Raw genomic sequence first — 23,326 nt, forward strand, 5'->3', positions numbered from 1 at the left:
CCCAGAGGTTGAACCAACCTTTAAGCTATTAAAGTGCCCGTGCATAATTTTTTTTATTTCTCACGTGAGTCTACACATCACCCAATGAACTTCTGCGAAAAACTGCTTCGATCTACAGAAAAAGATGGGTCTTTTTTACATTTTTTTTTAAAATCCTGTTTTTTTAACGGTATACCTGTGCAGCTGATTAGGAAGGCCGACAGACGTCATGAAACCAGCGCTAGAGTGTTGCAAACAAAGTGAAAGGAAAATAGTGAATGTTGGTATGTTGTTGTCGGTCTTCGTGTTATATCTGCAGTGTCATCGGCTAAAGGGAGGTTGTCTGACACAGAATGTGATCAATTGAACAGCTAAGACGAAGTCGAAGTCCCGTGATCCTTAATTAATCTACTTCTAATCACAGCTCCGAGAAGAACCGAGAGAAGACTAAGTCAAGTGATGAGCCAAAATGGCGACAAATTTGAACGTCCTAATTTCACTTTAAAATCGTCGTTTGAGAGATGTGTTTATCCAGATTTACTCAGAAAGTAAGAAAAATTAGGTTATGGGCACTTTAACGTTTTTCTTTTGAAAAATAAAATCATAACTTTCAAAACGATATGTATGAAAAAAATGCTCAAAGGTTGTGCTCTAAAGAAAGCAAAGACGGTGGTCAAAAAATATCTAAAACTTAGAAACTGTTTTATTCGCACAAATCTAGACTTAAGGATACATTCACTTGCAAAATTAAATTTACGAAGCAGAGCTTTGCAAGCTCGGTGTCTGTTACAATCAATTGTTCCGTAAAGTTTCCTTTTGTCGTTGTTACAGACATTGGACTGATTTGTCACGCGATTCGAACAGCCAACCCAATGCGCATGCGGTCTACTATTTCCGAGAAACAAAGAATCACGCGAATTCTCGGAAATCGACCGTAGAGAAAACACTTCAAAGTGATAGTGTCTCTCTCGAGTTGGCATTAAGCTTTTCGAAACCTACTGTAGAACACTTATATGGAGTACTAACATGTATCAATATGTGATATGTGTAATTTAGTAAGTCGGCACTAGCTCTTGGCAATTTTGGACTATTCTTCCTGCATCGCAGATCGGGGGTAATTTTGAAGCCGTGAGCCATAACAAAAATCAGCGCCCTGCAATACTCACCGACACGACCATCGATCCATCTTGTGATTTTCTTCAACAGCCTTAAAACTTGGACAAAGTAAGTACTGTTTTGATTCATTTGAGAAACTTCGCCTTTGTCATTTGCTTTAAAACTGAGTTCACAAGCCGTTTATATATAAAACAGGCCTTGAACACAATTTGCATAGCAATTAGCCTCCGCCTTGATTTTTTTAGAAGCTCAGTTGTGTTCGCACTATTCGTGACGATCTAACAACCTGTAAACACTCTTGCTCGACCAAATAAACAAAATGGATATTGTGGAATCAAAAGTTCCCAAAAATGTCAATTGCCGCTCGATTTTGAGTCGCCGAGGGCTTTCGACTATAACTCAGCTCCGAATCCGAATAGTCTGAAATAATGGTGACGCTCAGCAATGCTCGTGTTAATTTTTATTTCCAATCTAAATAAAGCAAATGGGAAAGGGGGTTAGTTTCAAAGAAATTGTGGTGATGCGTCAGTAGTGTCGAAAACGAATGTTTGGTTTTCTCAATAATGTTGATAAAGTAATTTTGCCACCATAAAGAGATTCGAGTGCTAACGTTTTGAGCGTTAGCCCGGTTCGTCAAAGCGAATCGCTCTGACGAACGGCTAACGATCGAAACGTCAGCACTCGAATCTCTTTATGGTGGCAAAATTACCTTGTCAACCAGTCTCTTGATTAAACCATGCAAACATAAAAAAGTAAATGGTTGCGAATAACATTTCCAAACAAGAATTGGATTCAAACAAGTCAATCTTGTAAAACCGTTCTCAACAGTAAGAGTTATTAGACCGTGGAAATCTGCGAACTATTAGAATATAACTTTTCACGACCACGAAGGAGGTACGAAAATGCTGCAATATCATAATGCTAGCGCAAATTTTACCATCGAAACTGCAGACCCTCATAGCTCATAACGTTTTCAAATAAAGTGATCTACCTACCACGAGATGGAAGTGATAAAAAATAGAAAAAAGGAAGAACAAAGTTTCATTTTCATCATTTTCGAATCGAAAGTTATGGAGCACGTGATTGGAAGTTTGGTTGCTGAATGCGTTGTTTAAATTGTTTACGTATAACGTCTCGAAATTTAGATGCAACAGAAAGTTTTTGTTCAGCAATGGAGTACCAAAAACTGAATAAAATAAAAAAAGTAATAACGAAGATTGGCCTTTTGCCCAATTCATACGTCGAATATAGAAATATAATTCGGACGAGGCTTAATTCGAATTGACTTCGTCTGAGCTGTGAGACCACGATAAAAGAGATTCGATTTAGACGGCGAATTAAATTCAATCGACTTGAATAACATAGGATGGTAGAACTTAATTGGTGAGGACAACCTACGACGATTCGAGGTTTAAGAAAACGATGAATCGAAATTACTTTAATGTATTTTTAATTTTATGCATTAAATTCGATCCGTCTGAACTCACACGCTTTTCAGACGTTTTACCCGTCTTCCCTTAGATGGAAAAAACGTCTGGACGAATTTAATTCCACGAACGGTTTTATACGTTGCTTTACAGATTAATTTAATTTTTTGTATTAACTTCGTCTGCATTATATTCGACTGAAATGATGAACGCATATGTTGTCACATATTTTTATTTACTCTTTGACTGATTATCCTCAGGCGAGCGCTCCAAAGCTCAGCAGTAGCAATGAGCAACGCTCAAGAAAAGTCGACTTTCGACCTGAAGTCTCAAGAAACATGTGAATTCAGATGCTCTTTTGCCAAGAGATCCATGCCACATTATCATTGTCCTGTTTGCAGGAATTATGCAGCACGACAGGTAGGATGCTGTTACAAAATCTTTTAACTTTGACCACCGGACCCTGAATGGTGGAACTTTACTGGATGTGGCTGACTTAACAGTTATGTGATTCTAGCTTGTGGCAGAGCTATTGGGCGCTACAATTGAAATCCCGCTCTGCACTCATGCAAGCTCCAGTCACTTCTGTTTGCATCTAACTAACCAATTGGTCCGCCTCCTTCCAGTTAGGATTTTTTATCGTGTCGTGTTCAATTTCAATTTTTCATATGAAAATTTTAAATTCTCGACCTTACAAGCACCTTGTGTTGTGAACACTCACAGAGGGTTCTTTAATAAAGGTTGTTGTTGTTCTCTTTGCTGTTATTATTATATGACAGCTTTAAAACACATATGGATGTCATATTATATACAAGACTAGAGCTCCTTATTTACTCCTCTGAATATTATACAAAAATAAATGCAGCCATAGACTGTATTGTATTATATCACTCAGTCATTACGCAAGGTGTGATTAGTCAATTTTGCTGGCCGTATTTCACTGTACGGCCCGCTAAACTTTTAACTAGTTGCCTTTCCCACTCGTTCCAATTAACTTCAGAGATAAAATAATAAAATATCTTACTAACCTCGTTTGCTCGATCCGTACTGTAAGTTACGGATCGTCGTTTTTTCCTGTTGGTTTATGGCCCGCGTGCTTCTAGTATGCTTAAGTATATTCTTTTGTTATTGGTGTATAAAATTGTAACGTTTTTCTTGTTAAATTAGTTTAGTCCCTGAAGAAGTCGGGCTGGTACTTAGCAAAATAATAGGCAAATGTATGGTATTAAACTCAGCTGTACGATCAGATAATATCTAGACTTTTGATTGAGAGAGCTTTTGACAAATGCTTTCCTCCCATGTCAAAATAGGCTACGAAGATTTATGGCCACATAAGGTCTGAACACGGAGAGAAGAATAACTCCCTCACGAGCGCAACAGGTCTTAGAGAGGAACAGAGTACAGAGGTACCTAACAACATTTCAGTAATTTATGATTTTTACTGCGGTCGAGCCGAGGAAGTGCAGTTAAACACATTTGTCCGGAGCAGATGAAAGGCAGCAACGGCATGGAGGAGAACGGACAAGACTTGTTTTAAACCTTTTTTTTTTTTTGGGGGGGGGGGGGGGGGTCTTCTGTGGGTGGGAGTTCTGGCCCTCTTTCATAACCCCGAAAGTATTGAAGCTATGACAATGACACTTGCAGTATGGATCGATAGTACTGACGTTAAAACATATTTCCTTTGAGAACCACAGCAGATAGTGATGATGTATGATGTGTTTTTCCCAATATGGACCGACCTAAGCCAGTGAAAAACAAGAAAACGAGGACCAGATTTTGCAAAAACCCGCTCGGGTTTGCGGGCAAGATCGAATAATTCCGCCCGCTGCCGGAACCAAGCAAATTGCATGCTCTAGAGAATTTCCGCCCATTCGCGCACTGAGAGAAAAACAAGGTTTAATAATGAAAAACGAGGTTATCATAGATCCCCAAACAAGGGTGCAACATACGAGGACAAACGGTAACCACGTTTCCAAGACTTTCTCCCTTGAAATGCCCTGCGGCAACGAGATTGAAAGAACAAAGGAAAAGAAAACATCAATGGAATAAAATTCGTTGAACACCAAAACAACAACTTTGTAATTAACATCGACTAGCGACTATACGTTTTTCTTTCTTTCTTTTGTTCGTTCGTTCGTTCTTGTGTCTTTTCTTCATTTCTATCGTTTTGGTTTTTGTTGGCTTGTTTCTGTTTCCATTGGAAAACTACATAGTGTAGTGTAGTCGTCTCCTGACATCGCAACAAAATATTGTGAAATCGCGATGAGATGATCTCCGTTTGCATCACTGACATGCAGTTCCATTTGTTTCAAGTTACAGGAGTCAACAGAAACATCTGTGAAGACTGGGGCACCCAAGCCTGCAGGAAAGGTTCAAGCTATCATTTCCACGAATGGCGATTTAACTGAAGAATCAGTGAACCAACAATCGGACAGCACGGTAGTAAATAGTTGGCGTACAATGACGAATATCCCTTTTTCCTTTCCCTTCAGGGGAGCAGATGGCGCAGTGATGAGAGCACTCCCCTCCCACCAATGTGGTCCGGGCTCGTTTGCCGGCTCGGCGTCATATGTGGGTTGAGTTTGTCGATGGTTTTCATCCTTGCTCCGAGAGGTCTTTTCTCCAGGTATTCCGGTTTACCCCTCTCCTCGAAAACCAACAGTTGTAAATTTCAATTCCATGTGGAAAGTGTCCCCAGTTATAATTAGTGCTCTGTGCTAAATACATTAACACATAAATAAAGTGATTTGTTTATTTATTTATTTATTTATTCAAACTTTATCTCAATTCTCTGAAGCAGAAAAATACTTCATTTAGGAAACAAACAAACTAATTGACTTACATAATTAAACTGCATTCCTTCGGTGAGCTGTGTTTACAATTGCGTTAATTTCTGAATGTAATGACCAAAAAACAAACTTAACAATAGCAATAGTTGACGTGTTAATAAACCCGAAGGAGACGCCCATCCTCTCTGCAACAGCCACTCAGGCTAGTATCTTTCATAGTGTATTGATTGGAAAAGACAAAGGGGTTTCTCTTCGAGTAAAGGGTTGGCAATATTTTAAAATATTTTCCAATTTTTGCTTCTATTTTTTTCCGTGGAACGACTTGGCCCATGTGCAATGTAACAAACCGCTTTTTCTCGCCAAAATCAATAAGTGATGCCTTATAAGAAACATTGCAGCAACGGGAAACCATGGGATCCCAAGCTCCAAAAACTAATAAAACAGTGGTCATTGTTAGGTTACATGCACCAGTTGACATTGTCAAGGATATGGCTAGGACATCATGCTAATGGTGTTTTAGTACAGTACTGATGCATATCGTCTGCTTTATTTAGCATTGTACCTTCAAAGATCAAAACGAAGCTCCTGAGGAAAATCAGCCAATATCAGCTTGTCCAATGGACATTAACAATAACGACGATGAAGAAGAATCAAACAGTAAGTAAAAAACCGGTATTAAATGTGAATGGCGGAAGTTCACCGACCGGTGACCTTCGTGCCGTTCCAATAATATGAGTGGCATTCTATTTAATGACCAATAATAATTAAATTGGCCTAGTATTTGCCATGCTCAAAACAATGAAAGAAACCCAGACTAATGTGAGAGGTACCTGTGTGGCGGGGGAAGGGGCTGAGTTCTGCCCCAGTTTCATAATTCCGAAAATAATAAGTTATGACAATGACGCTTGGAGAATGGGTCGTCCGCCCAAAGGTGTTTCCTTTGACGTCCACAACGGGAAATCATGTCGTAATATTACGTCGATATGCCATGATTTTCAAATGATAGAGCAACGAAAGATCAAATCCGGAGGTCGTGGGTGCGATTCCCGTAGAGGTCAAAGATTGTTTTCTTTGCTTCGTCCGTTGCCTCCCATTTTCTTTTTATTGCTAACGCTCAACAGGAACTTTCATGGGTTCACTTAGCACTTAAACATGGGCTACAGACTTAATTCACTGATACATCATTTGTGTGCTTAGTTCTAGTGGCATAACATTTACTTTTAATTTCATTAATTGTTTACAAAGGCTACAATCATTGGTCAATTGCTGCCATATACTCTTCAGGTTATATTCCCAACTAAACTTTTGGCTTGATGATTGAGGTTATGCTCTTATGCCATTACGCGCTTCCAGTTACAAACGTAATATGATGAAGTTCTTTTCACAGTTATAAGAGTGGTTATTATACTGTTATATTTTTCTTCTTTCAGTGGACGATGACGAAAGCGAAGGCGATTGCTTTTTATCAGACGAAGACTTTGAATTTGAAGGTTTGTTGTGACTTTTATTCTTCGAAGTAACTACCTTCCAAATATTCAAGTAAAAATAGAAGCCGAATTTATTTAATGTCAATAACACGGGGAATGCCTTTGTAATCACCCGAGCCAGAGCACAGGGCCCAGAGGAGTCAAATTTGATGTAAATTCCGGCTAAATTCCCTGGATTTTGTCGATCAAAACACAAGAACCAATGGTCGCTATTTGTCGCTATTTGTTGGGCATGGTATAATGCCGCATATGGCATGGTCGTTAAGCGAATCAAAACAAAGAGTTTAAGACAGAATTTGAAAGCATGGAAGTAAACAAGATGTGTCTCTCTAAGTTTTACGTTTCAGTGACGAGAAAAGAAAACAGTTTTTATAATCTGAAAACTAGTTTGTTGTCGGTTCGATCGGCTCTCGACTACCATCTAAAGTCACCGCCTCACAACAAAAAATTTTGAACTGTGACAACCGTGTACTTGTTTAGTGATGCCAATAAAGGACTTAATTCCTACCTGAAGCAGCTTATCTCCGAGGGCAATTTATAAACGTCCGTTAACCGGCGAAGCCATCATGTCAACAAGAAATTGTGCAGTAAAATGCCATCGCTAACACACTTACACTTGTGATGCCGGCTCGAGTTTTACACCAAACAGCCTGGTTCATCTCCATCTTTTTTTGGTAAACGGGTCGGAGAAACCTAACATTCATTCACAGAAGTCATTGCTTCGTCTCAGTGAAGCGGCAGTTAAAGAATACTGACATTCTGCTTGAGGCCGTGTGCAGTTTATCGATTGCGCATGTGATCGACAGACTGCGCGTCTCTGTTCATTGACGCGTGACAATTTGGAACAAACAAACATGCAAAATCGACATTTTTCAGACGGTTCTTGTTTTTCTCTGATAATCACCTTAGTAATTATACTAAAACAATTATTCGCCTCAGGCTCAGTAAATAGTGGTGAATATTCCCCTCGACTTCGTCTCGGGGAATATCCACCAAAAGAGACCTTAAGATCTAGGTTTGGCCATCTGACCGCAAACGCGAAACCGCGGTTTGCGGTTTGCGGTTTCACGTTAGCCGTCTGCCCATATTTGGGACTTAAGATCCACGGGTGATAGCAGTGGTGAATTATGAGAAATTAATACAAAAAAAAAGATGGCTGCTGCTCGAAGGTGAGATGTGAATTTTTGTGTGTTCGTTGGATTTTATTGATTAATGAGAGCAGAGCACTAAATCACTGACCCTCTTGAAATCAGACAAGACTACAAAGATCTGCTGGACGTTATGCAGCTGGATGATAGCAGTTCTGAAGGCTCGTCTTCGAGCGATGAAGATCTCGATTTCTTATTTCTAGCATGCATTCACATATCATCAGAAATCTGCTTTTATTTTACTTTGTTTATCGCAGTTTAATCACAAAGTAATCCGGCTGGCAAAACAGTTCCAGCAACAAATAGCCGGCTACCATGTTTGTTTTCAATTCATTCGTTCGTTCACTTCTATTTTAGCTGAGAAATCGTCTTCAAAATTACGTTTCTATGAAAAAGAACTCGATAATTAATAAGCGAAATAGTTCTAAAAAGTAATGTTTCCTCTCAAACGTGGGATTGTGATGTTTTAGGGTGCAAGAAAACTTGCGGTAAATCACTTACCTCTGGAGCGTAGTCTTGACATACAAACCGGCGTGAACCTCAAACCGCAAACCTGACGGCAAGGCACTGGTCACATGACTTCTTGACGTTCGCGGTTCGCGGGAAATGCCGAAAACCCTCTATCTTAAGGTCTCTATTTACTTCACCTTCGGTGAATAATTGTTAAATATGCCATGCACACCCGAGAACAGGAAAGAGTTTCATGAAGTGATCATGGTTTCAAATTAACCGTGTCAATTCAATGGTAATCGGAAATGCACTTTTAAAATGTCATTTATTGAATGCTGTTTATAGGCGGAGAAATTGCAAGGGTTCATGTACATGTAGATGAGAGGGCTAAACTGGTAAGTATACGTTTTGTCTCATGATATGAGTATAACTGTTAAGAAGGAATTTTTAACTACAATCTCTCAAATGGCAATTAATATTAACCTATCAAGGCAACATATTTTCTTTTTCTGGAACATGCGAAAACTGTGAGAGGAAAACAATGTTTATGAAATTTAAGGTAGACGAAAGTGCTTCCATTGAAGTCTTTTCGAGACGCAACACCTTATACGACTTGAGCCTTATATTAAACATAACATTGACCGTCAAATCCCTAATTCCAGAAGCGAAAGAAAACCTTCTAAATTCCATAGAGTTTGATCCACAGAGGATCCTAACATCAAATACGAATAAAGAAATGCACTAATTTACCACTGTTGTTTCTCGACTGTTTTGGTCGACAATTGGAAGATCTGGCGGTGATCGAATAATCTTCGGAAAATGCTTGGAAATTACAACAAAGAAAGCTATTTTAATTTGTTTCTGATCAGCCCACAAAGAAAATATACAATCCCGTTTCAAGTACCACCAATCGAGTAAAATGAGGAAAATTTAATTCATTTCTCCAAATGTGATCCGCATATTTTCCATTTGAGGTGCGGGTTCCCTTTGGGCAGAACACAAAGTTCGTTAAGGCTTTATCGTTTGAAACGGTGTTGTTGAATGTCTTTGCAGGAAAATAATTTTGTCTTCGTACTCGACGAGCTTTTGTTGGATATCCTAAGACATTCCAGTCAGCCAACCGTTGAGGATATGGAGAAATCAGTCACCCACAGAACCGGTCACAATTTTAGTACTTTGCACGATAAAGTTTCTGAAACGGAATTTGGATCTAATGGCGTTGAGGATTTTATCGATAATGACTCTCGTCTTTTAAGAGTACAACATTCCGTAGTTCAGGCCGGACATACACTCTCTCCTCCCAAATTTCCAAATGGTGAAACTCAAATCCTCGACCTTTCGAGCCGTCACATTACATCCTGTCGGGTTCTGGTTGACGAATGTGTAATGGCAAGAAACGCTTCCTATGCCGTTCTTTGGAAGAGCAACTTCAGCGAATTTGTCACAGAGTGTCCATTTGGTATTCTGGATCTTCTTTTCTGGTTTTGTCCGTTTCTTCAACAGATAGATATAACCGGCTCTGTCGGTTTGCCGAGAGGCATCTTAAGCAATATAACCGACCAATCCAAAGTGAAAATAATCGATTATTTGGACCCATTATTCATCTTAAATTCTCCAAATGTTGGCCAACAAATTAGAGAATTGCTGGAAGGAGAATTGCTTTCGCCGAGTACCAGCTGCATGGGCTGGTCTCTTTTGCACAGCGCCGTATTACTAAGGGACGCAGAGTTGGTGGAACAGATGCTTGGATGCAAAGATAGCGACGACGGCTCTAACAGCATTCAAAGTGAGTTTTTACAAACTTCGCTAGATTTAGCCACTGCCTTACACCACTTCGAGATTGTGAAACAGTTAAGATGTGAGAACGCCATTCCCGTAGATCCATCAAGACTGGTCGCACTGTTGTTATTGTCGGAGCATGGTATCGAAAGTTTTGAGCACCCAATAGAGGCCTTAACTTCTAATAAAACTGTTTGGAGAGCAATGAGAGATTCACATGACTTTCGGCAGTGTAATCTGATCGCACTGCTGAACAAATTTTGCGAGGGTGACGTCAACTATAAAAAGAAAGTTCTGGAAGAAATTTTCCGGAAAATGCAGGCTTCCACTGGACCAGACTGTCACCTACTTTTTCCTTGCTGGAATGAGCGTTCATTTCGTGATGCCGTTCAGATTTTAATGGAAGAAACTAGCTGTTCAGCTGACGGAAAGATAGGCAATTGTCCTTACCTTATGTACGCACTACCAAGCATTACTTTAGTCGAATTTTTACTAAAGAAGGGAGCCAAAATTGATGATAAGGATCAATCAGGATGCACTGCACTTTTTTATGCATTAGAAAAAGCTCTAGCCAGTCCTTCACCTCAATGCTCGATTTGGCACCAGCTCATCAAGTTTCTGCTTGAAAATAAGGCCAATCCAAACACAAGAAACTACGCTGGGGAGACTCCACTGCTGCACAGTCTGAGTCATAATGTAGCCCCATCAAGTCTCGGGGATTTGTTCGAAGCTGATCGAATTGTTGAAGTTTGGCATCTTCTTTTGAATGTCGAAGCAAGAGCAAACACCAAAGATGAAATGGACCGATCTCTCCTTCATTTACTTTTATCAAAATTTTTGGAAACCGAAAATTGCCAGCCTGGTGGATGTCTTGAATTGGTTCAAAAAGGTCTACCAGTCTTGCAACGTTATGGCTTTGCAGTAAACACCCGAGATACCACTGGAAACACTCCGTTACATTTGTGGGCAAGCTTACCGAATAAAGTAATCTGTAATGAAGTGATTGAAATAGGAAACGAAATTATCACTCACGGTGGTGCTGTCAATGCCAGAAACGACAAGGAAGAAACCCCACTTCATCTTTCACAATCTTGGAAACAAGTGGAACTGTTAGTGTCACAAGGAGCACAGCCAAATGCACAAGACCTTAATGGCGATACACCTCTTCACAAGTTCATTGAAAAACATTCGCTGATTAGAGAAGTCAAGAAAGGTCGGTGGAGAAAATGTCTAGGGGCCGGAATGAATCCTTTTTGCTTCAACGATGACAAGAACTACCCAATTTACGTTCTTTTGGAAAAAAAGTTGTTTAAAAGTGCGATCAGTCTTTTGAAGGCGATTTTCGAAAACCAGCAAAACGAATACATTGTCGAATGTGCATTGTGTTATAAAGACCACAAAGGAGACTCACTTCTGCACATTGTCAGCACCATGGAGAACGAAGGCGCCCAGTCAATCCTTAAGTATTTACTGGAAAATGGATGCAACGCTAACTTGCAAAACATGCAAAAGGAGACACCATTGCATATGGTGTGCAAGAAAGCTAAAGCCATGAATCATGTTCCTTCTGAAACCATAGAAAATTCCATCATTTTGCTTCGAAAGTACCATGCTGATGTACTTCTTCCTGACGATCAAGGGAATACGTGCGATACAATGCTCTCCGGAAGTGAGCACCTCCACAAACTACTTCATGAAGACATCGAGAAGGTTAGCATTCCCAACAAAATAAAATGGAGCTCAGAATCTCTTAAACACAAGGCCGTTTTGGCCGAGGTTGCCAGGGGTACAAAGTCAAGAAGAGTTCACCATTTCTGCCACCACGAGAACCAAATAGGAAAAGGCTCATTTTCGCTAGTTTTTCCCGCTATTAATGAAGAAGATGGTAGAGAGGTAGCCATGAAACGGCTGGAAAAGGAAAGATTGGAGGAAAAGGGCGACGTGCTTGATAGAGAAGTCAAGTGTCTGCGACAACTGTCCGGTTGCCAGTTTGTTGTTAATTATATTACATGTGTTAGTGATTGCAATTTTAAGTACGTGGTTACGGAACTTATGGAGGGTTCTTTGGATACTTTTCTCAGTTCTGATGAAAAATGTGAACATGCATTTACAATCTGTTATAACATTGCCTTTGGTTTAGAGTTCTTACATAAAAATGGTGTCCTCCACAGAGATTTAAAACCGCAAAACATTTTGTACAAAACGTCTCCAACTGATCTTGTGGTCAAAATTAGCGATTTTGGACTCAGTAAGATACTACACGCAGGCACATGCAGTACTCAGAGCGAGACAGTAATGCAGACAAGGGCAGGAACAAGGTGTTGGATGGCCCCTGAACTCTTGGAAAAGAAGCCGAAAAATCACAGCAAAGCTTCGGATGTTTTCAGTTGTGGTCTTCTTTTCCACTACATCCTGGCAAGGAAGCAACACCCCTTTGGCTCATGTTCTGAGGACTCAAACAGCCATCATGAAACGGAAGAAAATATCAGGAACAACCGACTGAACATCTGCTCCACTTTAACGCCAGAAGAAAACCAACTTTTAACAAACATGCTTCAAAGAAAAGCAGAAAGACGACCGACAGCGGCTTCCCTGCAGAATTTTCCCTTCTTTTGGGATGATCGCACTAAGGTTCGTTTTCTTAAAATGGTGGGTAATCAGAAGGAATTTGAGGAGCCAAGATCTCACCTCCAGCGGCGACTGACTCTTGTAGAAAGCAAACTAGAAACGGTCTGCGCAAAAGCAGGCTGCGTTGATTGGATAAGTCAAATCCAGAACGTATATGATGCTGTAGTGAAGGCATATCCACGTCGGCATTACCGTACGAGATCGGCTGTTGAACTTGTTAGGTTCATCAGAAATATATATACCCATCCACATGACCTTCCACCTGTAATCACTGACCTTTTGTTTAAAGATTTCATTTTCCTTAGGCGATTTCCTTTTTTGGTGGTTGCCGTTTATAATTCAATCAAGGCTTGTAACTCATGGAAAAAGAGAAACGACTTGAAGAAATTTTTCCAGTAATCACAACAACTGACAAAATCTGGCACCTAAAAGGAGAAAATTTTAGTATGTATATGCCGCATTGGGAAGAAATCAAGCAGAAGAGACTCACGTCTCCCCCAGTACCATGTTCATGCTCAAGGTCGCTGATAATCATGCCCCATTTATTCAGAAACGAATTCGTGGACTTGATAATTGCCCTTGGATAACTGGCCAGATTAAACGTGAGATACGGAAAGCAAAGCAAATCTACAATAAGAAATTGATTAAAGATCATCAGGACGATTCTAAAGCTTTCTGGAAAACAATGAAGAAGATCCTCTCTGGGGAAAACAAATCATCCGTGATTAAGAATACTCAAGTTGACGGAACAGACGAAAGCTTTGTACTAACAGCAAAAAGATTGCAAATGCTTTTAACATGTTCTTTACATCAGCTGTCACGCGCCTCAGACAATCCCTGGATCTTGGTAGTAAAGAAAGAAGGTTTACTCATGTTGTGAATCGTTCAGTACCAGATTTTAAGTTTCATGAAAATGGTGGATGAATCGTTTACAAGCTTTTACATTAAATGCCCTCCGGCAGCTAAAAACTAGTAAAGCAGCCGGACTTGAAGGCATATCACCGCGCTTGCTGAAAGATGCTGCTGAGGTCATTTCTAAGCCACTGACTCAGATAATCAATGCATCACTATCACAAGGAACTGTACCGCACGAATGGAAACACGTGAGGGTTACTCCACTTATTAAAAAAGGAGTGTCTACCGACATGGATAATTATCGCCCTATATCTGTCCTGCCCGTGGCGTCGAAATTACTGGAGCGGGTTGTTCACCATCAGTCAGGAAAGCTTCTGTAATGAATAAAAGTTGCTTAGTCCTTTTCAATGCGGATTTAGATCAAATCACTCCACTGAATTTGCTGCCGCTGCCTTCTCTGATTTCGTTCGACGTGGTATGGATCAAGGTTTACTCACTGGCGCTGTGTTTATCGACTTGCGCAAAGCGTTTGATTCTGTCGACCACGATTTATTGATAAACAAGTTAGGATCGTATGGACTTAAGAACACTGAACTGAATTGGTTCAAGAGCTATTTATCTGGTCGCAAGCAAGTTGTTCGCATTGGCAAAGAGACCTCTGATTATTGCCCAATTACGTCTGGGGTTCCCCTAGGATCAATCTTAGGTCCCTTGTTGTTTGTTTTGCTTATAAATGATCTCTCGAAGATTTTAATTAAGCTGACGACACGGTTATGCATTTTAGCGCTACCGATTCTCAAGTAATAGCGGACACCTTGACAAACGATTCGGTACTGGTAAATAAATGGCTCATAGATAATAACTTGCTTGTGCATGAGGGCAAAACGAAGTGTATGTTATTTGGCACTGGCCCCAGGCTAGCACTTTCTACTTCTTTTTCTATAGCTATTGATGGAAAAGCACTTAATCGCGTTTCTGAGCATAAATATCTTGCGGTTGTTCTCGATGCGTCGCTTACGTGGAATGCGCACGTTGATTACTTGATCTGTAAGGTTAGGAAGCGATTAGCGATGTTATGCCGAATTAGAAAAAACGTAAACATGTACACGGCAGGTACCGTTTATCATACGTCCTTAGTTCTCCCTATTCTTGGTTACTGTGATGCTGCATGTGTGGAGCTGCTGCGGGAGTGTTAACACTGATAAGTTGGAGAAGTTGCAGAGGCAGCACGTATCATTATGCGTCTGGGGAGCAGCGAAAAAGGGCTAAATTTCTTAGGTTGCTAAACTCTGGAGAAAAGGCGCGAGAGCCATGTACGCAATTTAGTTAAGAAATGTTTAAGCAATCGCTGCCCTCAGTCCTTTATGCACTATTTTAATTATAACAGGGATGTATTGCCCAGGGCCCAGTTGCTCGAAGCATGGTTAGCGCTAACCCGGGTTAAATACCATAACAACCTATAGATTTTAATACCTCTTAACCAATGGTTAGCGCTAACCATGCTTCAAGCAACTCAGCCCAGAAGGACAACGAGCAGTGATAAACTCGACTCCCGCCTGTAAAATTAGAATGTACCAAAAAAGCCTTTTTTTATCATGGCTGTGTAATTTTTAATCAGATTTAGATTTTTAGTTTTTTACTTTATATGACATTTTGTTCTTAATTATCATTATTATTTCCACTCAATTTATTTTATTACATAGGGCCTCTATGGATAGCAGTTTTTATCTTGTACAAAAACTGAAGGAGTTACCCTATTAAAATAAGGGTTTGTTATTATTTATTTTTTATAATAATAGTTTCTTGTGTTCTTAGTTGCTCTTAACATAATTCTATTTTAACAATATTGTGAAACGCAACTATATAAATGTAAATTATTATTATCATTCGCAATGTGGAGTTTTACAATATATTTTCAAGTACTCGTTAAAAAGGACTCCCAAGGTCAAGAGTGGAAAGTAACAGCAAAAACAAGGTTGTTGGCACAAAAAAAAAAACTGATCAGAAACTGATCTAGCGCTGATAATGCCACAGTCGACGTTGAAAAACACAAACATTCCTTAGCTTACAAGTGGACCATTTCACAGTTGTGTCACTGTGCTTAGTGGCTTGGCTTTGAGTAGAAGCGATGTTGGAGTTGACTAAGTTTCGATTCAAAACTTACTGCTTTCGTATGAAAATCATCTGTAAAATGGGCTCAAAGTGTGAAAATTCAGGCTTCTGCGATAACGGTACAGTGCTCTACCAATTGAGCTGTCAAGCCAGCGTCCAGTTGGCTTGATTGTTTCTTTGGTAGAGCACTGCACTGGTATCCGGCAGAGGTCATGGGTTCGAATCCCCTTCCAGCCTGAATTGATTCCGGGCTTTCTTTTCGCGCGCAACTGCTTAAGTTGCGTGTAAAACTGACTGCGATGATCATTCACTTATTCATTCGTAAAATGGGCTCTTGTGAAATAAACAGGGATAATAGGCCATTTCCGAGTTGCTTTGGACTTCATTATGGAGCGAGGCTAATTGAAAAGTTTTTATTAGGAACATTAGTTTTTATTCATATGCAACGAAACTAAGTTTCATATGCCGAGTTTTGCGTGGGCTCATTTTTTCCATTTTTTCGGTCATTTACTATCAGCTAACTCGAGCTCGCGGCTAAGTCGAAATAATTTTACTTTTCCTTGCTCAAATTTACCCTGAACCAGTTGGTCAATAAAAAACTACAAAATGTCGGAACATGGCTCATTGAGGCATTGAAATCAGTTTAATCTTTATTGATAACGTGTGTCATGTATGTAAACAGCAATCGTAGCCTGCAGAACAGGCGTTATTTCTTTTCTTTGCGTTTTTCAGGCGAGCGGAGGCAAGCGGGAGTCACGCGCGACGGAAGGGGCGCTAAAAAGAAAAAACACTTTTCCCGTGGTGCGTGACTTGCGCTGCGCGCTCGCCTCGCGCTTGCCTCCGCTCGCCTGAAAAACGTAAAACAAATAACGCCTAATCTGCAGGCTACGGCGATCTTAGCCCTAGTCTTGTCTTTAAAGAATATGTTTTTGAATGTTGGCCAAAAACTAAAAACGATTTTATCAATACGCTCTTATAAAACAAACTTGGCAAGGTGACGCGTGATTATGAAAGAATATTAAACCACGATATTTATTCATTATTTTACAGACTACTTGAATTTGATACCTTGGGAGCAGAGTCTCCTTCGATCTTAATCTAGGAAGATCGAAAGAGACTCTGCTCGCAGGGTTGAATTTGAAAACCAACCCTGCTAATTCGAATTATTTTTGGTTTTCTTTTGGAGTTAACTGCATAACCTTTAACCGATACTTCATTTTTAACAGTTAGACTCACTCCGGTCGAGTATTTTATATAGGACAGCTATGTTTGACTCTGTTATGTTATTTCCGTTGAGATTTAACTCGCTTAGTTTGCAGTTACTGCGCAGAAGTGCTTCAGTTAAATGCGCTAAACTTGCATCTGTGATACAGTTACCAAAAAGGTTTAAGTAGCTTAGTTTGCAATTGCTTTGCGTGAGTGCTTTGGACAAGTTCATCGCCCCTCCATCGGTTATACAATTGCTAGAGAGATTTAAGCTCCTTAATTTGCAATTAGAGTTGGTTAAAGCTTTAGTTAAATGCATTACTCCTGTATCTGTTATGCTATTGCAAGAGACGTCTAGGTCGCTTAACTTGCAATTAATGTGTATTATTGCTCGACTCAGGTGCATTACGCCTGCATCGGTCAAGCTATTGCCGGACAGATTTAAGATGTTTAGTTTGCAATCAGTGTGGGTTAAAGCTTTGCTTATATGCTCCACACCTGCATCTGTTATGCTATTTCCATAAAGGTTCAAACTGCTTAGTTTACAATATCTGTGCTTTAAAGCTTCAATTAAATGCATCAGACCTGAATCGGTTATACTATTGCTAGAGAGGTTTAAACTGTTCAGCTTGCAATTACTGTGTGTGAGAGCTTTTGACAAGTGCATTGCACCTGCATCGGTTATACTATTGCCATAGAGGTTTAAGATGTTTAGTTTGCAGTTTATGTGCGTCAAAACTTTAGATAAAAGAATCAAACCCGCAATTGTTAGGTTATTCCCTGAGAGGTTTAAATCGCTTAGCTTGCAATTATCGTGTGTGAGAGCTTTCGATAAGTGCACTGCACCGGCATCCGTTATGCAATTTCCATAAAGGTTTAAAATGCCAAGTTTGCAATCACTGTGCGCTAAAGCTTTGGATAACTGCACGGCTCCTTCGTCCGTTACACTGTTCCAAGAAAGATTTAAACTACTTAGTTGACAATTAAAGTGCGTGAGTGCTTCACACAATCGCATCACACCCGCATCTGCCACGTTGTCACCAGTGAGGTCTAAACAGTGTAATTTGCCTTGTCTAATATTTTCTAGTAGCAGTTTCAGTGGTTTACGTCTTTCTTGTACTTCTAGTAATACATGTTTTCTTGGTGAGATATCATTGTTCAAATGATCTGCTATAAACTGCGAGTCTTCCATAAATATTTTTCCTTTTCGCGCTCGAGAGAACATGCAGATGAGCTCAATCAAAATAATCAACACGAATAGCCCATTTATGGCGCTAACGGCATCAGTCCAGAAGTTTCTTTTAGCTGCTCGCCGGTTATGACAGTCGTAAGTTTGGGTTTGTGTGCTGTTGTCATACGCACTCGCCGAGTTGGAGTTATTCGCTCCACTCTCTTTCGTCATCGGTAAATTGCACTGATAGCTCGAGGGAAAATTTCTCGGATAAAACAGTTGAGTTTGCAGGACGATAAACAGAATCGCTAACTTTAATCTGGTGAGAAGTTGGCAACAGTATGCGACGAACAACCATCTTCGAGTTGGTTTCCCCTGCTGAATGTGCCCCTCAGTATCTCCATTGCGGGTGCGTTTTAGTTCACTGACTCTTGACTTAACAGTCTGTGAGTAAAGGACACAAACAATCGTAATGATAGAGAAGTTGATGATGACAAACCCATAAAGAGGAAGACCGAATTTGTTGTAGAGCTTCTCGTAATTCTGGAAACACTTTCCTTGGATGAGGCCACTGTCGCTCGCTTTCGCATCACAGCGGAAGTCAAATCTTGATTCTCCGTTTTCCATGTCGGCAAAGATTCCTAACAGAACCACGCCAAAAATGATCCAACATATAACTGTCACAAAACTGAGCCTGTTAAAGGTTTTCGGAGTCAACAGTTCCTTAAGAGAATCCATGTCGGTTTTAGTCGATTCTTTGCCAACTACAACTCGGGCGTTCAAGTCACTTTCAGACATGACGAGGCAATATTGCTTCGTTTGACGGTGCGTACTTCGCTCAATATATATAATTGGCCTGCTCGGAGACCTTGAAGCCCGAACCATATTCAGTCAGTCGAAATTATGTGATTTTTTTCTATCTTTTACAGAGCCGGCCTATAAAATATTTCCCTTTATCAACGCAAAACAGCATTCATCCGACCTCATCCCTGCGGCGTTCGACATCTTGGATTTCATCTTCGGTCAAAAACCTACATTTAACGGACATTTAATAAAAGTAAAAGCCTTTTTTTTCTGGTAATTTCCACACCTCAAGGCCAGAGTTGCATGAGGTATTGTGAGGTAAGTGGCAGTAGTTTTGTAACAGTTCTCTGCTTTCCGAGTGATTTGTCGAGCGCTTTATTGAATTCGTCGACTAAAGCACGGCTGACTGAGGATAGCTATTGAGGTAACACAAAGAGATCCCGGGCCGAGAAAATCCTTCGGAAGGCAGGGAATTGAACAAGGGCAGAAAACTCCCACTTGATCTTCACATGTTTTATGAAACCGTGGCGGGCCCTTGTCCTTATTCTAAGGATATGAGATACTGGCAAACGTTACCAACACGAGAAGCGCTTGTGTATGAAACCCTTGCGGAAGAGCATGCCTTGGCAACATCTGGATATATAGGAAACAGGACGAATCCTCCTTCAATAAATTGAAATCGGTCATATTTAATTTCAAAAGGTTGAAATAATTGTATCTCCTCTTTGAAAGCGCGCAAACTGCCTTTTCTTTTTCAGTCGAGACTAAGATCACAAAAGAATAAAGAAAATAAACTAAAGGCCTGGAGCTTCGGCTAATTTCTAGCTTTTGGGATATACTAATCGCACACTCTCAACTCAAGCTGAACCGTGCAAGCTTTGCAAAAGCTAGTCCTGGTCCTAGCTGCGATGCAGATGTTTACTTTTTTTTGGCTGATGAGTGAAGAGTTCTCTTATTGCACAAATGGAAAACTTTTTTTTTTCCACATTTTATTTCCATTTATAGCGATAAGTACACTGCAATTAATAACAGGTCACCAATAACACCTCCATTACTTAAAACTAATTAATTAATTCATTAATTATACCGAATATCTCTAACATTGATATAAAATTGCCATTTAGCCTGAAATTGATACATTTCAAAATAGTCATACCTTGTCAGTAGTAGCATTTAATTTAATATTGTAACTATTATTATTATTATTATTATTATTATTACTTTTTTGTAATTTAGGTTAGTATCTTAAGTTGGTATGGTTAGTATTGTAAGTAGAGTTTAGTATTCTATAGTTAATAAAAATTAAAAAAAAAAAAAAAAAGATACATTTCCGTTCTGTATTTCACATCCAGCATTGCTTTAAAAATTTCCAAATGTGGGGGTACTCTAATGGAAAACGGAAAACTTGCTCCAGGACTGCAAATAACAATTTTTTAAAAATTAAAATTTAAAATACCGAAATTAAAATTGAAATGATTAAAATAATTAAAATACCAAAATTAAAATCCGAAATTTAGGGTGGGAACAGGCAGTACGCTTTGGCAGCTGCCAGTTTTAATTTTGGAGCCTCGAAATTATTACTGTGAGTGTCAACAAGAATTCTTCAAATGCTGCACATTTCGAATGGTAAGCCGTTCGCAGGCATCCAAACCCGGCCCTGTTAAACTCGTTATTTTTGTCGGCATGCATCTGAAGCAACAGCCATAAGTTCTGGTTAAAAAAGTTTATTTTTTTTAATAATTAATTATGTGGCTCAGTTTCACTTTCTCTTTATTTTGAATTTGAGCTCTCTGTTTGTTTTGCGACTATGCTGCAAGAAACATGAAGTTGTGTTAAGCGCAACTCAAGACTAAGTCATTCGACAAGGGAGAATCGAAACCGTGGTTTTCCTTATTGATATAATGGCATACCGTGTAGCGAGAAAATTTTGCGGGTTCGAATTTTTGCGGATTTTGCGGATTGAACTCGATCCGCAAAAATTAGTTCCCGCAGAAAAAAACACCCGCAAAATAAAACGCCGCAAAAATTAACTCCCTTCAGTCAAATTTAAAACTCCTCTTTAGTAGACTTATGCTACTGGAGCGATATACATTGGACTTAAACAAGAACATTAACATGATTTTCCATTGGATAAAGCAACTAGAGCTGTCAAGAGTAAAGCAATTCAGTACATTAGATTGGCACGAATGGGTCATCTGAAGGAACGCACAGACTTGAATCGTGCAGCAGACCAACCATGTTCTATTGGCGCTTCTGCGGTGGCCTGCACAGAAGTGCAGAAGTTCAACTGAACAAGAGTGTTATTATTATCGACTGAGTCTGTCTCATTCCGTTACAATAGGGCATAGTTTTGCATTTTAGCAGGCGGCTCCCAGTTAGGTCTCAAAGTACATGTTTCACTCGAAAGCCCCTCTGTATGCATAGAAAGGTTTCAGCTTCGGTAATTCAAACATTCATACTGCTTTCTTATAAAATAATATACGGTAATAGCGTAGTGGCAAACCATATTAACGAAACAGTGTTTGGCTGTGCATGTTAGGGGTAGGCTTTTTGTTTTGTTGTTGTTCAGTGACTGTCCCTTTGCGCAGTGAGGTATAACAGTGTTATGTCTCCAATATGTAACCAGAGTGAACTGTAATTGAATTGACCGTACAATAAAAGTTGAAAAATTCAGGTTTCTTCCACTTAAATATTCTGCTGCTTGAACCAGAGCATCGCAAAAATTAGTTCCCAGCAGTAATTTCAGTCATCTCGAATCGCAAAAATTTGTTCCCGCAAACCACAAAAAATCGCGAATCCGCAAAATAAAACTCCCGCAAAATTTTCGTGCTACACGGTATTTAAAAACACAGCCAGAAGATGGGCCCCGGTTCTAGCCTGTGTACAGCCGCAGGGGGCGGCTGTACACAGGCTAATGGGCATCCAGAAAAAAAGATGAAAACATTGAGCTCCTGGAACACAGGTAAAGCGAACAAAACATAGCCGTAATCAAAACTGACATCAGCCTTGTATTCTACGTTGAATAGATCTAAAAGAAGATAGATGAAGTGATCAATAAAACTTAGAAGCACAACATGTTACATCAAGAAGTAATGACTAATGTCAGTAATACTCTTACTTTCTTACTCTTGAAAGAGATTATTATAATTATTATTATTATTATTATTATTATTATTAATTTTATTTTGAATAATATGCAATGCTAAAAATAGTCACTATTTTTTTTACGGCTGGTATTTCAGAGACTCTAGAACTCAAAATTTTCAGGGGGAACATGCAGCCAAAGGCTTGGGAAATGGGCGCTTGCAACGCTTGCCTCGTCTCTTCTGAATGTCTGGCTCCGGCCCTGTTTTTTAGAGAGAATCAAATTAAGTGACTTGGAGCAAGTGTATGAAAAAGGTTTCCTTTCCGAGAACGAGAGAGGTGCGTGCTCAGAGAGCTAATCCCTCTGGCATCGAATTCTGACGTCATATCTTCAGCCAGTGGAATTTATGCACGCAGATGTGACGTCAATTTTACAGACAGTTAAACTCTTTCTTTTTTATAAGAATATTGTTTTTCCGGCCCAGGCTGAGTATTCCTATTTTTCTGCCGATTTTAGGCTGAAAATATTCTTGTAATATTCTTAATTATAGCTTATGACATCATCATTTTGCGGTTTAGTTCATGTCTTTTGCATTTTACATATTTTTTACTGCACAAATACATTCCATTTACCGCTCATCATTGAACATTTGGCTATCGCTAGTCAGGAGTGTTTCGTTTCTTGGCTAGTTTTGCCAAGAGTTATGTGCTTACGTCAAGCGTGACTGTTCCTTTCTTTTATATTGCGATCAGCCTCATATGTTAAGTGATATAAAATGAACAACTGAAAAGGTTGGCTTTCACATTTTTTTTTAACAAACGCGAAATTAAAAATGTCACGCTCGTGCTTTTGCAGTGCATCTAATATTAGCCTCCCACGGAGTCGTTGTCAGAACAGTGGTAATTACCTTTTAAAAAGGAAGGAGTATATTATAAAAGTTGTATTCATGACATCGAATGATTAGATTAGCCTCTCACACAGTCATAGCGGAGGATAAGGACTCTTGGGGGCTATCTAGGAGGGCTGGGGGGGGGGGGGAGGGGGGTTCAGAAGGTCGGGAAGTTTAGTCCAACCATTAAAAATCTTAGTAAAAATTACAAAATAAGTAAAACAGGAAAATCAAACCACAACTGAAAATTTGTCAATTCGTTGAAAACGTCCGTTGTTATTCAAGCTTATTCACGTTACTGTTGTTTGTCACTGTTCAGCATCGCGCCAAGTGAGATATTTTGTCAAGCCACATTACCTGTGACGTTGCGAAACATTAGCTCGTAAAGCATCAGCATGAAT

The 23,326-nt window shown here is 39.6% G+C and overlaps 2 protein-coding genes across 5 annotated transcripts; one reads left to right on the plus strand and one right to left on the minus strand.

Annotated features, from left to right (window-relative positions):
• The first annotated feature begins 931 nt into the window (after nt 1-931).
• Nucleotides 932-16,804, plus strand: LOC146458869 (uncharacterized). Of its 4 annotated transcripts, none has more exons than XM_085090192.1 (8): nt 932-1,203; nt 2,783-2,942; nt 3,833-3,928; nt 4,836-4,961; nt 5,866-5,968; nt 6,742-6,801; nt 8,742-8,791; nt 9,450-16,804. In XM_085090192.1, the coding sequence occupies exons 2-8, from the start codon at nt 2,811-2,813 to the stop codon at nt 13,200-13,202; spliced, it is 4,320 nt and encodes a 1,439-aa protein (XP_084946318.1). In that variant the 5' UTR covers nt 932-1,203; nt 2,783-2,810; the 3' UTR covers nt 13,203-16,804. The 4 variants fall into 4 exon arrangements, with proteins under 4 accessions (XP_084946318.1, XP_084946320.1, XP_084946319.1 ...); XM_085090194.1 differs by having other exon boundaries at nt 4,842-4,961; XM_085090193.1 differs by having other exon boundaries at nt 2,788-2,942.
• Nucleotides 15,284-20,089, minus strand: LOC146458870 (uncharacterized). The gene has a single exon (XM_085090201.1). The coding sequence runs from the start codon at nt 19,030-19,032 to the stop codon at nt 16,990-16,992; it is 2,043 nt and encodes a 680-aa protein (XP_084946327.1). The 5' UTR covers nt 19,033-20,089; the 3' UTR covers nt 15,284-16,989.
• Nucleotides 20,090-23,326: the final 3,237 nt, after the last annotated feature.

Source organism: Pavona decussata, unplaced genomic scaffold (genome assembly GCF_977016875.1).
Source record: "Pavona decussata unplaced genomic scaffold, jaPavDecu1.1 SCAFFOLD_226, whole genome shotgun sequence".
Taxonomy (NCBI): Eukaryota; Metazoa; Cnidaria; class Anthozoa; order Scleractinia; family Agariciidae; genus Pavona; species Pavona decussata.